The sequence below is a fragment of the Pteronotus mesoamericanus genome, unplaced genomic scaffold (genome assembly GCF_021234165.1).
Source record: "Pteronotus mesoamericanus isolate MK-2021 breed Mesoamerican mustached bat unplaced genomic scaffold, CSHL_Meso_final contig_24, whole genome shotgun sequence".
NCBI lineage: Eukaryota > Metazoa > Chordata > Mammalia > Chiroptera > Mormoopidae > Pteronotus > Pteronotus mesoamericanus.
Window position 1 is genome coordinate 26,235,038 of NW_026555100.1, and position 16,502 is coordinate 26,251,539.

At 35.2% G+C, this 16,502-nt stretch overlaps 1 protein-coding gene across 4 annotated transcripts in view; it reads right to left on the bottom strand.

The window, feature by feature from the left end:
- Positions 1–8,437: 8,437 nt before the first annotated feature.
- Positions 8,438–16,502, bottom strand: part of PANK1 (pantothenate kinase 1) — a 51,503-nt gene continuing 43,438 nt past the window's right edge. For all 4 annotated transcript variants that reach the window (XM_054572825.1, XM_054572828.1, XM_054572827.1 and 1 more), the window contains exons 6-7: positions 14,210–14,335; positions 8,438–12,037 (exon numbers count right to left, since the gene is read on the bottom strand). In XM_054572825.1, the coding sequence (XP_054428800.1) occupies positions 11,978–12,037; positions 14,210–14,335 (186 nt within the window). In that variant the 3' untranslated portion in view covers positions 8,438–11,977. The remainder of the gene's footprint in view (positions 12,038–14,209; positions 14,336–16,502) is intronic.

The window sequence follows — 16,502 nt, forward strand, 5'->3', positions numbered from 1 at the left end:
TATCCTGAAAATGAGTATGACTACCAGACAATCAGGAAGGTTTATTTTACGTGTGGCTATGTTTTTTTTTTAAGTGCACAGTTCTCTAATGCATCATCTGTATATTACTCATGTGCCCACCGCCTAAGTCTAGCCTCCCTCTGTCACCACCTATTTGAACCCCTGTACCCACTTTATTCCACCACCACCCCCTCCCCTTCCCCTGTAGTAACCACCATAGTGTTATCTCTATGAGTTTGTTTGTTATTGCTTGTTCACTTGCTGCTCTGTTTTATATCCCTCATATGAAATCAAATAGTTTTTGTTCTTTTTTTTTTTTGCATGGTACTCTCAAGATCCATCCATGTTGTCTCAAATGGCAGTATTTCATCCTTTCTTACATAGCTGAGTATTATTCCATTGTATATATGTGCCACATCTTTATCCAATAATCCATATCTTGGCTACAGTGAATAACACTGCTGTGAACATAGGAGCACATACCTTTATGAATGAATGTTTTCATATTTTTCAGCTAGATACCCAGAAGAGGGATTGCTGAGTAGTATGGTAGCTCTAGTTTTAATTTTTTCAGAAACAAATATGGTTTTTAATGCCAGTAGTAATATAACATTTAAGACAGTGGTTCTCAAATATAAGTGTGTAAGGATCATCTGGGGATATTTTTTAAAATGCCTTCTGGGACCCCTCTCCCAGAACTTCTGACTCTGAAGGTTTGGGACCCCACATAGTCATCTGAAGCAAACCTATGATAAAGCATGTTGGCCTACACCACACTTTAAGATACTCTATATTATTGAAAAAAAATTAAAAATGAACTATTTTTAAAAAGATACTCTGTATTACATTTCATAAGGGATATATTTACCTAATAACCATGTTGTACACTTGAAACGAATATAATACTGTATGTCAACTATAATTAAAAATAATTTTTTTAAGTTTTAAAAAGATACCTGGATTATGAGCATCTTTTTCAATTAAAGCTGAAATGCCACAATTACATGAGCAATTGTGCTGGGTTAAGTTATTGCGAACATAGGATTCTACTTTTTTTAAAAAAAACCACCTTTCATCTACATTATTTCTAGGGACAAAAAAATTGAACAGGCATAAAAATAATTCAATAAAAAATTCCTTTTTAACCAATGCATTTAGAAGACAAGTTCTTCTAAATTGTAATACAAACTGTAATCAAGCAAAATGATAGGTCATTTAAAAAAAGAGGTTTACTTGCTGAAATTAAAAATTGCATCACCATTAAAAATTTAAATATAATGAGAAACACTGAAAGCCAAGTACCATAATTTCCAAATACCTCTCTTCCAAAATCTAAATTGAAAGATTAGTTAAAAAAAAAAATCAAGATGAACTTGTTTCATAAATAATATAAAAGTTTAAAAGTAATATTACAACTAAGACATACAAATTATTGAGTAGCATAGGAACTATTTATCTCAAATCATAATAGAGAAAATTGATACAGAAATTAATAATCATTCTATTTTTCAAAAATAATTTCGGCATGTATCTTTGCAGTGACAAGTCAGTGTTTTGTAGACTCCAGTATTTTTTCCTGGACAAGATGAAATATATGTTATTTTAGCCAAATAGAGGTTTTAGCCAATCATATTTTTATTTGTTGTTTTATGGGTACCCTGGAATGTACAAGTCTAGCATCAGTGTTTGGGAAGAGTGTGGTGGAAGACGGTGAAGGTAAAAACAGAAAAGGCCAAATGGAAGAATGTTAACATTAACCAAATAACAAAGGAGGAAGGCACTTGAGCTAGAAGCTCAGAGCAGCCAGTGTGAAATTTTGAGTCCGGGCACGAAGGAATTTCAATGAGATGACTACTAGGAGCGATAGCTACCCACTCAGATGTTGCCTCTCTACACAATCCCTCGTGGGGAATGGAAGCAAACATCTGGATCGAATGGACCCAAAGAAGCTCTGACTTCCCCCAGAAGGCCATTTCAGGTGTCTTGCTTTCAGGCAGGTAATCATGAGCATGTTCTTTTACCTCTGCAAGCCTCAGTCTTTGCTCCTGTAAAATGTAGATAGGAATCCCCACCTCATTCACTGTCTGGTGGATTAAAGGTTACTGAAGTACACAGAGTGCCAAGCACATGAAAGTCTTAATCCATCAGGGCTGTCATTGTTATGAATTCTTTTTTTGTGTAAACACCCCTTATTCCCATGTGGTACTTTGTAAAGGGCAGGCTCAATGCCTAATTATTAGAACCACAGAGGCTCAGGTTTGAAAGGATGTCAAAGGCCATATCTCTTCCAAGCTCTCTCCCTTCATCCAGTGCCAAGTCAGAACCGCTGAGAGTTCAAAGCAGGCTAATAATTTGGCACCTTCCTAGCTGATATTCCCTAAACAGTGGTTCGGCATTCATTTAGGAATTTAAAAATTAGAATAATAGTGAAAAGTGTATTTTCCACGTCTCATACTTGGTAACTTTGCTTTGGGCAAGACTCTTAGTATAGTTTTGCAACCTATCACTTGACTGATCGAAATTAACTCCTTTGGAGTTGAAATGTAAGACTGCATTGCTTCCAAAGTCTCTTTTGCAGCTCACATTACAACACGAGTATTAACTCATTGATAATTAATATTATATAACAAGTTAATAAATCTCTGCATCTTCATATTTGCATGCCAGTATATTAAGAATTTGCTTGACATCCAAAAACTAGTTGGAGTTGGTGGGGTGATTTATTTTTTAAACAAATCTTAATGCCATATACATTATTAAAAAGATTAATTTCTTACATCCAAATGAGGTTACATCTTGGTAATGTTCTTTTCGGTGGCCACTAAAAGAGATAAAATGATCCTTAAGGTTCTCTGAGACCAGGTTTTATAATGGACAGGGATCCTGACAGCTTGATTTTGCTGAGACAGTCCTCACAGTTAATGACCACAGCCACGAGCGCCACCGACAGTTGAGGCCAGACTTGACCTATAGGAGCACAGGCTAAAGAACGGGAAGAACTGTGTAATTAACTAAATGTTCAGGGTATAGCTAACAAAACGCAATTTGTTCTGGACAACCAAACAATTTTCTCCACAATTGCTGAAAGCTGTGTGGGTAGTATCTACAGATAATTATCTCCCTTCTCCATTTCATTTTGCTTGTCTAAACATTACACAAATAATTACTTGACAGACTCAGTATTGATGCTGGCCTGTGAACAGACAAGAGTGACTGCTTTTAAAATTTGTGAATCCAGTATAAATAGTAATGAAACCCTAAAGGAGAATGCTATAAAATGTTCCTGTTTAAAACTGATTTGCATTTAACTTGCCTAATTTCAACCCACACAATTATGGAGCTTAATATAAAAACATTCTTGACCTATATTTAAAGCAAAGTGGCATTTGACAAGTGATTCAATATTAAATTTAAAAATATACTCTGCCTAAATTATGGTTTTCACAGAAACTGTCTAAATCCATTACTTGCTGTATTAACTTGGGGTCTCTCTCTCTCCTAACACAGCACATATACATGAACACACAAACGTCACATAAATGCTAGAAAACGTAGTCTGAGGGCATACTATGAAAAAAACCACTTTGTCAGGGTAAATGAACTTGAGTAGTTAACAGAAAACCATTATTTTAAAATTTAAGTACCCCTTAAAGATACACTAGAAGACATGAACCACCTGCTTCACTAATGGAACACGCTAAAATAGACATAATTCATTAGCCATGTCATGGCAGCCAAATGGTATAAATTCTTCAGATGCCAAACCTGGTTAAAATAGCAGAAAATGTCATGAACTGAGTGAAGGGGAAGGAGAGAAGAGAGAAGTCTCATATTGAAAAAGTCTATTTTTTCTAGTTGCTTTATAACTTGAGGGAAAATTAAAAACTCTTCATAAATTATAACTGCAAAAATTGAAAAAGAAATCCATTTGTTAAACAAAGGAAAACTTAGACAACTGGGCTCTCATTTAGATCACAGTGCCCCTACTGTAACCACAGCAATTTTGGACCACACAAATTAACTAAATATACTTGGTGGTTGTGTCTAATAATGTGATTATTTAAGGAAAGTACAAAGAAAGAAAGTAGAAAATCAAAAAGAGCAAGTAGAATATCTTACAAAATTGAAAAATGATATGTTAGGTTTGTAAAAAAAAAAAATCCCAATTAACATACATAATTTCTCTTTTGCACTATACTCAAAGAATTTTTTGATCTTCAAATTAACTTGCTTTTGAAAATCAGCTTTATTGAAATATAATTCATATACCATTCACTTACAGTATATATTTCAGTGATTTCTGAGTTGTACAACCATCGTCTCAGTCAATTTTAGAATATTTTCCTCACCCAAAAAATAAACCTCATACCTATTGGCAGTAATAGGTATGTTCTTTACTTCTCCAAATCCCCAGCCCTAGAAAACCACTAATCTATTTTCTGTGTCTATAGATGTGTCTAATCTGGACATTTTATATAAATGGAATGAAACAATATATGGTTTCTTGTGACTCTCTTCTTTCACTTAGCACAATATTTTCAAGGTTCATCCATGTTGCAATAGGTATCCAAACTTCATCCTTTTTATGGCCAAATAATGTTTACAGCTATAAATTTTCTTAAGTATTGCTTTAGCTGCATCCAATAAAGTTTTAGCATGTTGTATTGTCATTTTCATTCATTTCAAAGTATTTTCTGATTTTCTTTGTAATTTCTTCTTTGACACACTGATTATTTAGGAGTGTATTGTTTAATTTTTACTGGGAAATTGTCAATTTCCCAATTTCTTTTGTTATTGTTATCCACCTTAATTCCATTGTCAACAGAGAACATAATTTGTCTGACTTCAATTCCTTTAAACTCATTGAAGCTTTTTAAACTCATGGTCTAGCATATTTTCTTTCCTGAACAATGCTCCACGTGCATTTGAGAAGACACATTCGGCTACTTTTGGGTGAAATGCTTTACAGATGTTTGTTAGGTCTAGTTGGTGTATAGTGTTGTTCAAGTCTTATATTTCCTTGTTGATATTCTAACTCTATGGAAAACAGGGTGTTGCAATCTCCAGCTGTTGTTGAATTTTCTAGTTCTCACTTCAATTCTATTAAATTTTGTTTTATGTAATTTGAGGCTTTGTTATTATTGTGTTCTCTAGATTTAAAAAAAATAGTACCCCCAGATTTGTGGATATATTCTTACCTAAATTCTTACAGGTAGTTTTTAGAAAGTTTTATATTATAAGAGACTCTTGAGATTTTTAAGGATCACTCCTCACTATTAAATAACAGTACAAATTAGGTTGACTTGCTTTTTTTATAATACAAATAGAATGGAAGTTTACTTTATTACTTTGCAGAATGGATGTACTACTAATATTAATTCCAATACACTGATAAGGAAAATATTTTATTTTGCAGTTTTCAAAAACCATTAGACATTTTAGGAATGAAGTATGTTTATCTATGAACAACTTAATTATATGACTTGGTTTCCTCAACTGTAGAAATATACTACCTGTTTTCCTAGTTCATAACGATACTAATAGGATAAAACTGCTAATACATGGGACATTTTGAAAATTAAATGGACTTAACACATTTTCATAACTACAGATCTTGCATGAAAAGAAAATAATTGCACATGAAAAGACAATTATTTGCAAAAGACAATATGCAGGTCACCTCTATGACTCGTGGAGGCAATGACAGAGGCAGGGTGAACGGTGCCTTCCTCTGGGGGTTGCTTGTCACTGACTTTTACTAAGCACCTAGGCCAGGCACTGGTCTCAGCTCTTTACATTCTCATTTAATCCTCGCAATCAGATGAGGGAAGAACTGATTTTATCCCCATTTTACAGATGAGCTAACTGAAGCTTTCAGAGATTAAGAAACTCAACCTAAGGTCACACAGATAACCTGCAAGATAGCCACGCCTTAACCAAAGCAGATTACAGAGCTCTTGCTAACTCTTTCAACTGCATTGCCTTCCCAAAGACTGCAGGATAGCTTCTTTTTTGATCCAATAAGTTCATTTTAATGGCCAACATTAGAATCAAAACATCAGGAATAGGAAGATCTTAAAGACTTTTTATTTATATTAAAACAAGGTATTTTTCACCTATAAGATTGGCAAAGATAAAAGAATTGATAATACCTAGTTTGGGTGAGTAGGTAGGAATAGGCACTATTAATATTTACAGTGTGTATACTCATACCTTTTGGAAGGGCAGTTTGGCAGTAACTGCCAAAATGTAAAAATAGAGAGTCCTGGATTGATCAGCATTTGACATAGTTGTTGACAGGACATAGTGTTGAAAACACATGGTGGAGCTGAAACAAGAAGTTCAAAAGTTTCTAAAAGCTTCCAGGAAAATTCGAGGAGAGAAAATAGTCACCCACACACAAAGATCAGGAGCCAGAATAATATCAGCTTTCTCACAACATGGGAAACTTGGCAATAATAAAATTATGCCTTCAGAATCCTGAAGAAAAATATCTATTCTAAAATTCTATACCTTGCTAAACTATTAATTGGGTAAGAGGGTAAAATAAAAATATTTTTATAAGTTTTTAGACATGCAAGTATTCAAAAAAAATTTTCTCTCCCCACCTTACCCTTTTCTGGGAAGCTGCTGTGCTCAAAATGATGAAACTGAACAAGAAAACATGGATACTGCTATTTTTCAGTCTTGTGGAACTATTTGACTTCATATAGCATGTGCATGTAAAAGTTCTTGAAATTTTTAAAAAATACTTAACTTTAAAAGAAAGAAATTCTCACTGAGGACCGGTTGAGAATTGTTTGGTGACATTAACTGAAACATCAATTAATTCTAGTTTGGAGTGTTTAGAGTTTATAGAGTGAGTATAAAAAGAGGCAAAGAGTTTTAATACAAATTTGCTTTTATTTTTGTATTGCTAGTGATGAGTACTTGTAAACTAGCCTTTTAAAAAGGCTCCACATAAATGGTTACACTGTGGCATCACCAATATACACCTTTTGGAAAATGAAACAAATAACAGAGCTCACTATAGGAGTAGCTGCTTGTGGCTTGGTTAAAAAGAATCCCGTGTCAATATCATACATGATTCAAAAGTGATATGTGTCAAGTTTCGTGTGCTCTGGAAACTACTAAATGACTCTGATCATGACAAAGACATTGACAATGAAGATGCAAGTGAATGGTTCAAATATTGTTTTATAAAAAGACTAGCAAAAATGTATTACTAAATTAGTATATTTCACATAATATATAATTTTAAATGCATATGCAAACTAAATATTCTAAGTAAAATAAAAAGAAAATAAAGTATCAAACTGTTTCCCCAAAATGTTTTATTTTCATTAAGATGGAAATGAAAGCAAGATGAACTTGTCATTCCTCGAAAGCCGAAGTCGTAACTTGTTCGTATTTGTATCGCATGCTCATCTAAGGAGGTCTTCTTCCTCTCTATCACATCCCCTGTCTTTTTCCTTCATAGCTTCTATCGCTATCTTTTATTTTGGTGTTTTATTGGTTTATGTACTTAAAGTCTATCTCCCTCACGAGACTGTAAGCCCAATGAAAGCAGGGAGCTTGCTGTCTTATTCACAACGGAATGGATCCTATATGTTACCCAATGCCTCCCAAATTATAGGTATCCAGTCAAAATTAAATACATAAAGAGTGAATGAATGAGCACCAGGAAGAGCCTGTAGAAAATGCACATTAATTAAATCTTCCTCACAAATTCGAGGTCATCTTCTGATTACCAGAAGGAAAAGTGCCTTCCTTCCCAACAGTTCTCATGAGTTGTGGAGTTGATGGTGCTCACTGGTGTTGACACCTTTCTACACACCAAATAGAATCACAGTAGAGTTGTAGCTTTTAGTAGCCTTTGTCCTGTGGGAAAATTCTCAAGAGTGTATGTAACCATCTTAGTTACAGAGAAACGGCGGGGTCCACTAAGCAGATTTAGCACAATAAAGAAAATAAAGTAAACATGATAATGGAGTGGTGCGATGCATTCAAAAGCACAGTAACTGGTTCATTACATGGACCTCAATAGGACATGTTGCTTGAGTATCACTTTTGGGCCAGGTTAATTCTAGTTTCACTTTACCTGGAACTCTTTGATGGCTCCACAATGACTACAGAAAAGACCAAAATCTTCATCACACAGTATGAGACACAAGGCCTTCCGTAATCCGGTTTCCTCTCTCCCAGCATCTGGTTTCTCTCTCACTAACTAGGCTCCAGCTGGTGCGAAGTGTCCAGCTTCCCGAATAAGCCAGGCTGTTCGTTCTTGCAATGCTTCTCACCCTGCTCTCTGCTTGGGAAGCCTGTCCCTCCTGGGCCACTCCATGGTCTCTGCATGTTGGTTAAGACTCTGAAAACTTTTCTAGTTCCTTCCTCCAGAAGGAACCAACCCCTCATTCAAGGGCAGCCTTTTACCCCCACTTACGGACTTTGTATAGGACCTCTTCCATGGCTATGCCTAAAACTGCACTTCCCACCGCTATTGCCAATGTTTTGTCCAGACACACTGGCCTCTTTGCAGTTCCTCCAAACCTGCACTCTCGTTTGCCAGGAGTAAAGTATTTTCTACCAGGTGTTTACATGGTGCATTTCCTACTTCACTCAAATCTACTTAAATGTCACCTCTAGGAGATGTCTCTGATCACTCTAACCAAAGATTCTCCCTTTCTTATTTTCTAAACAGAATTACCCACCCCCCTCTAGCCCCTTACCTTATCTTACTTTCTCTTTGTAGTACTAATCTAATATTTTATTATGTAATTATTAATGTATCTGTCTTCCCTTCTAGGAATGTAACCTCTGTGAGGATGGGTCTTTGTTTTGTTTACTGCTGTAAATGTTTGTGAATGAGTGAATGGCTGAATAAATGACACCTGAGACCCTTTATTACTGTATTGGCTTAGGCCATCTGCTCTCCCCTTGCTGGACAGCAAGGGCTGTCTCCTTAGCTCCTTCCTGGCACAAAGTAACTTCCTAATATTCCTTGTGTGACTGAATGATGTTAAGTATAAGTTACCTGTAGCCAGTTCCCAAAAAAGGCACTCTGAATCCATGCATACTATATAAACTGAGGAATACAACTATATTTCCACAATCTGTTTATTGGAAAATCTTGAGACCAGATTTTCAAAAACTTCAAAATTCAGAATTGTTCACTACTTAACACCCCTAGCAGTATCTGGGGCAGTACTGTGTAATCAAATACATTAATAGCTTTGCAATAAAATGTGTGAAGAGTTCTACAAAGTGTGAAAAATAATGCTCAAGTAACTTTTTCTGTCAAGTGAGCTATCAAGGTAAATTTGAAGAGTTTGGGATTTGGAATTGTGGCTGAGGGCTGTAGATATGTACTAGCATATGGAGATCTGTGCAGTACCTCTGTGCTAAAATAAGTCTCCCACATTCCAAGCCCTGGCAGGTGTGGCTCAGTGGATTGAGTGCCGGCCTATGAAGCAAATGGTTGCTAGTTCGATTCCCAGTCAGGGCATATGCCTGGGGTTTGGGCCAGGTCCCTAGTAAGGAGTGCACGAGAGGCGACCACACATTGATGTTTCTCTCCCTCTCTTTCTCCCTCCCTTCCCCTCTCTCTAAAGATAAATAAAACCTTTAAAAAAAAAAAGTTCCCCACATTCCAGAAGGCTAAAAATCACTGATTTAATGTATTAGTTTAAAACATCCATTTTCTTTTCAGTATAGCTAACATTAATGAAGCATTTCTTATGCATCAGCCCTTGTGCTAGAGGGCTAGCGACCGCCTGCACAATGAGCCAGCGGCTGAGCTGGACCCAGGTTGTCTTGTGGTTGGAGGCCATGCTCTGGGCCACCTAACATTCCTGACTTCATATGGTTCAAGACAAAAATTCTTCATTCTTCCCACGCCTCCTCATGATGTTGAGACAAAGGAAAGTTTCTGTCATTCAAGTAAACATAACAATCCTCAGGCTACAAGTCCCTCATTGTAAAAAAGAGACTGACTCTAGGCAGGCAACATTTAACTGATTTTTGTATAAAAGAATAATTTATTTCCTCAGCTAAACCAATGTTTTAAACATTGCTAATGACAGATCAAGTGATTCCAAATAGTTAACAAAATTATTTAGGCACACTAACTTGCCCTGATTTCTTTTGCAGAACCATGATCCAAGGTGTGCTATTCCCTGACAGATAAGTGTAGGAATGGAAGAAAAGAACAATTAAAAAAGGCACTGTCGTAGATAATATATAGATTGTTACATCTGCCTTTTTCCAGAACATCCTAGTTATTTGGATTTTTGAAAGCCTGATGGAGGTTGATAAAATGTATTTGTGATGACCAAATTCTGAAACTCTTTTGGAGTTACCAAATATAGTGATGATATTTTGGGAATAAGGAGTTAATTATATAAGAATAAGAAAACTATTTTTAAAAAATTCCTGCATAGAGCTATAGCTTCAGTTAAAGACACAGTGTTTCGGACTTTACCATACTTATGTAATGGCTTCAAGTTATGAAATGCAGAGTAGCAAAAATACAACACACATTCATTTTATGGTACAAAAGCAGATAATATGAACATGAAGATTAGGAAATGAAAATAACATATACACTAAAAAAATCACAACAGAAACAGGCTTTATTTCAACTAGACAAGTGAATACTTCAATTAACATCCACTTCAAGACTTGATGATATGGAAATTAAAGGTGGTGCTCAGAAGGCAGAGAAGGAAAGCTTCATCGTGGAGCAATGCTCTTGCAAAATCCCTTTCAACAATATGCTCAATTCAAAATATTATTTAGTTCTTAATTGTTAGGTCACATGTGTTTCAATGTTCCTCTAAGATTCACATTTGAAAGTTACCCATCAGTCCCAATGATGTCTTTTAAAAAGAAAAAATACATATCTGTATCATAATTTTTTTTTCATTGTAGAAACTAGGATTGAAACACAGTTTTTAGTTTAAAATATTTCAAATGAAAAAACTTTATTATTATTTAAGATGACTTGTTACAAAGCTCCTAGGTATATACATGTACAAAACAAAAAGATATGAACTACCTACACCTCAATCCACGTCTTCTAAATCTCCCAACGTGAGCTGTTAATCTTCTGGGAGACTTTGTCCTGTAAATGCCAATGTCTCGCACAAGGATTTGCTGCCATGATATGTTGTGCGTGGATGAGGACATTTCATCATAGAACATGTTCATGAGGGCTATGACAAAAACTGCATATAATTTTCAACTTTCGCCAGACTCCTTAAATTCATGAACACTTTCAGTGTTTCCCCTTCGAGGGCACTATTGAGAGCTTTGGGTCTCATGGTTAACTTTGTATTGAGTTGGACAGCACCTTGATTAATATAAACAATTACAGTAAAGGAAGGTGTGGTGGCGAAGGGGAGTCATCCGAGGACAGAAACAGGAGGGAAGACTCTTTCCATAAGACATTCAAACAGAAAAAAAAACAGGACGATAAAAGATAAACAAACAAACAAAATAGTGTTCACAGTAAAACATGCTAGATTTGTAGTTTCATTTGAAACCAACAGCAAATCATGAAACGTCATGAAAAATATAAGTAAAGGTAAAATCTCCTAGAGTAATTACTAAACGAATTTAAAATTACCACACTGATCAGTAAACCCCAGAAGAAGTATAAACAGCACTTAAATTTCAGGTCCTTCTTAAACATCATACAACTTTTCAAAGTTAATGCATAAAATTGGTAGGTTTGGCCACGCTGCACAAAATGTTGTGTTTTTTTTCCTTAAAAATACAGTATACAGAAAAAACTCTTGTATTCCCCATTTTGAATCATAAGCTCAAAACTCAAGAGTAAAAGATCAGCTAGAAGGATTTTAAGTTATTTACAAATCTAGCAGGTACATCTGCCATGAATGGCTTGGCTTCCATCCCACAGCGGCTTCCACCTTCTCCAGCAGTGGTTCCAGGTCTCTGTCCCATCTATGGCTCATCTCTACTGGTCATCAGTCATTTTGAACAGTTCCAACAGTGCCCCGACAGCTCCAAAGTATCCCTACAAAAACAATGGGAAAACGGTGTAACCAAACTTAGCCAAATACCTATTGTTTTTAATAACTCTAGGAATGCTGCCCCCTAATGGTGTAGCTAAATTTAAAACCTTTACTCTGCCATGAAACATGATGGAACAGTAATAAAATTTATTGGATATGGATTTGTGTATACATATTAAATAAGTTAACTGTTGACAAGTGCTTTTAAGAATGGTACGCAGTGTGTGCTATAGAAGCGCTGCATACTGTTAGTATTGTAATTTTCTTTTTTTTTATTTTTATGTGCCCCAGGCATGAAACAGCTTTGGCCATCAACACAGCCATCAAGATAGGGTAGAATCTGGACTTAGGGTTGCCAGGTAAGAGGTAGATGAATGCCAGATAAATAAATATGTCTCGTATTTTTAATCATTAAATATGGCAATACTAGCTGCCCTGGAACGGTGGTTTTCATTTTAATTATTTTTTTAAAGCTGAAGTAATTTTTTCCTTTTTCAAATAAAATCTTATGTGGAAAATCAGTAAATAAGCAGATAAAAAAGGAGCTGCTCTGCTTGGGTTAGGGAAACTGAAAATTATGGAACTCCATTCCCCTCACATCCCAATAAGTTATATCACTTCATGCCTTAAGCTTGCTTCAAAAAAAGAAGAAAAAAATAAAAAGGCTTTCTTTAGTATTAATTTCTACCATCAGGCCTTAACTATTTAGTAGTCCCTACTGTTTTATGCTTTAATGAAAACAAAATGGGCTTAGAGAGCTCTAAATCACTTACGAATCCACCAGCAACTTTCCAAATAAATAATTCAGTTTGGCGATGAGAAAAACGCCACAGTAGTAATTCATTACAGTTGAAATTTATGACACCGGTTCCCCCTCATTTGTTCCGCTACAATATACCCAAGTGATCAGGTACCTCCTGTAACAGTTGCTCCCTACAGTACTGAATTTCAAGGTGCGGACAGAGAAGGTGGCAAGAGAGGGATGCCCCTCACTCCCTCTCAGAAATTTTTGGCGTGCACTAGTGTATAAACTCGATACAAAGGACTCTGAAGTAACCAACACTCTCCATTTCCTCTGTAAGCAGGCTGGCTGATGCTCAGGTACACCCTTCCATCAGTCCACAAAGCTCCCCTTCCTAGCCCAAACGCTTCCATTCTCACCAGCTGAGTAGTTTATTTGCCAAAAGTCAGCTGTGTTTACCTTCAAATTTGCTTATAATAGTTTGTTTAATAATCTAATTTAATTATATGCCAACTCAAGTAATAAAGAGTATAAAACGGTCACTTCTATAAAAATCCAGTTAAATTCTTGAAAAAGATTGAAAAAGGTAGTTAATACTAAAAGCTGCTAAGAGAGTAAATCATAAACCTTCTCATCACAGGGAAAAAAAATCTTTGTTACAGTGTGTGGTGATGAATAAACGTACTGTGATAATCATTTTGTAATATATACATATATCTAATATTTATGTTTTATAACTAAAACTTAGAAAATGTTATATGTCAACTGTATCTTTTTAAAAAATCCTTATTGTATTTTTTACCGTTTAGTCCCCTTACAGCCCCCTCCCCTCAGCAATCACCACACTGCTGTCCACGTCCACGAGTCCTTTGATGTCAATTATGTCTTAACAAAACCGGAACCAAAACAAAGCAAATATTAAAAAAGAGAGTCACAAACAATGCTCTTCAGGTGGGTGCCGCATATGAAAGATTGAGGGGACAATCTACAATTCTACAACCAAATTACTTTATAAGTATCCTTAACTTCTTCATCCGCTTTAAAGAAACAAACCTGAAATCCAAAAAGGTGAATAATACGAAAAAAAATTATGAAAGACAAGACAACTACACAGTTCCAATCATCAGAACTCATGCCCAATAACAGGGCTTGGGCTGACATCAAGAAACTGGTGAGTGAATGAACATTTATAAATTTGTGTTAAAATAAAATGGTTAGAGTTGGGAGATATTTTTTAATGACTATGCATTTTAGCTGATTATTTTTTATTAACCAATTACAAACCCTGATTATTATAAAGAGAGCTTCCATTTTAGATATTGTTTTTCCCTATCCTCTGTATAATAAATGCAAACTAAGGGACCCACTCATATGCTAGACAAACCAAAAAACTTCCCCGTAGCACAATGTAGTCCATGCAAGCTCAACTTACCTCATGTTCCAAAAACAGAGCTTTTAGCTGTCCTTTGGACCAAAAATCCATGGCATATGCTAGTAGCTTCATGGAGACCATATTGATTCTGAGAAAATTCCCAACAAACACAACTCTGTCAATATTCTGGGGAAAAAAAACAACCAAACATAATTGAACCATGGCATAATGAAGTGGCATTTAGCCAAGACCCAATGTTTTATACATGACTGTATTCCCAGAACCTTGCAAAGTAAATTTTTTAATTAAATATGGAATTATTTTGGCAATTCCAAGATGGAGTTGAGCAAACCTCATAGTGCATTCCACAAAAAGAAGAGGATGAGATTTTGTTTGGAGGAGGCAGAGATGACACTGGGTTTATTTGCAGGTATTATGTTAGGTTGCCTTACGTCTGATATGAAATTCAGCTCCCAATATTCATGTATAAAATTGTAACTGGAATTTAAGTTCAGCTAAATTTGCTTGTGTATGTCTTCAATCCTCCAAACTTCCGACTATAAAATATTACTATAACCAACTCATAAATAAAATGGCCATGGTATGGGTTATTTCTAATGCATTTTCTCAGTTTGCTCTGTACCAAACACTGGGAACAAAAAGAAACAATATTCTCTACCTTCAGAATATGTGGTAGAATATCCTGTTTGGTCAATATGTGGATTAAAATATAGTAACAAAAATGCATTTATATTTTTATTGTTATAGATATAGACTTGCATCCTGAACACCACACAGCACTGAGGTAGGCCTGTCTACCACGCAGAGGCTGCTCACCACTCACTCACAGAGCTGGTTGCTCTGGTCGCTCATATCAAGGGAAGAGAGTTTTGGAAGCTGGCATTATTTTCTATTGAGTCTATCAAGAGTAACAGCATCCGGAAACTTTACCTTTTAACTGTCTCAAATTTTAACAATGCATGTTCATTAACCCATTAACCACTATGAAAAATGTCCATGGGTAGAGGGGTGGGAGGTTGTATTAATAAATTTCCACAAATAAGAACTATAGCCACAAACCACCCAGACGGAGAGATGGCAAAGGACACTCAAAGGAAGGAACTCGAATTAAAGAGGAATTTAATTGAACTTGGGGGGTTTCACCTTTTCCCCCCAAACAAGGGAGTCCAATGTAGGACTTGCTCAAAAACCCCAGTCCTGCTTTACTCAAGGAGAAAGCCAGAGGAGTAATAGAAGTGGCATTAAAGTTGATGGATATTCCTTATTTCAAACAAATCCCAGGTAGGTGAAAATCATAAATGTTAAATTAAAAGGGAAATTGAGAGAAAAGAAAAAAGAGACTAGAAGAAAACATGGGAGGATTCCTTTTTAAAATAATTTTGAAGTAGAAATGGTATAATACTTAGAATTCATTAAAAAAGACATATTTATTTTAAAAAATCAAATATTTATTCTGGGAGACCCATGAACAAATCCAAATGGAAAGCAATTATCAGAAAATATTTTCAGTACATATAACATAAAATGTATTAATTATCTACAAATCAATAAGAAAAAAATATCAACAATTCAATAGAAAAATGCATAAACAGTATTGATATTGATAGTTCATATACACGCAAAAGGAGAAACATTCATGGCTATTAAATAGATACAAAACGCTCAGCCTCACTTATACAAATTAAAAAAAATAATGCAGTATTTCTTACCTATTAGATTGAAAAAAATAAAAAGGTTTCATAACCCTCTGTGGAGACACTTATACTCTGATGGTGGGAAATTAATTAGAACCAACTCTATCTGTCAAAATTACAATCAACACATCCTTGACTCAGCAATTTTGCTTCTAGGAATTTATCCTATAGGTATAATTCCATGTATGCAAAATGGTGCATGTGTGATGTGTGTATGTGGATATATATATAAAATCAATTTTAAAAAAATAGTAGCATGGTCTAGAAAAACTGAAATGTCATTTAGGAAAATGAACAAATCTAGAATAGCATATCTACATGTTAGGCCACTATATGGACATTAAAAAATAAAGCAATTCTAAATATATCTATATGAATAATCTCAAGATATGTGATCATGTAAAAAAGTACAAGGCAACATTTCCCAAAGTGTATATTAAAGTATGTAGGATGTAGGATAGACTAATACATAATGTCTGAGATTTACTTTCTAATATTTTAGCAAAGAAGAGAGGAGTAAGAAAACAGAGATAGATGGAACCTGTATGGCAAAGTCTTAATAACTTTCAAGTCTCAGTTGATGGCTACATGAGGATTCTTTATACTCCTCTCTCTCCTTTATGTATATTTGCCAATTT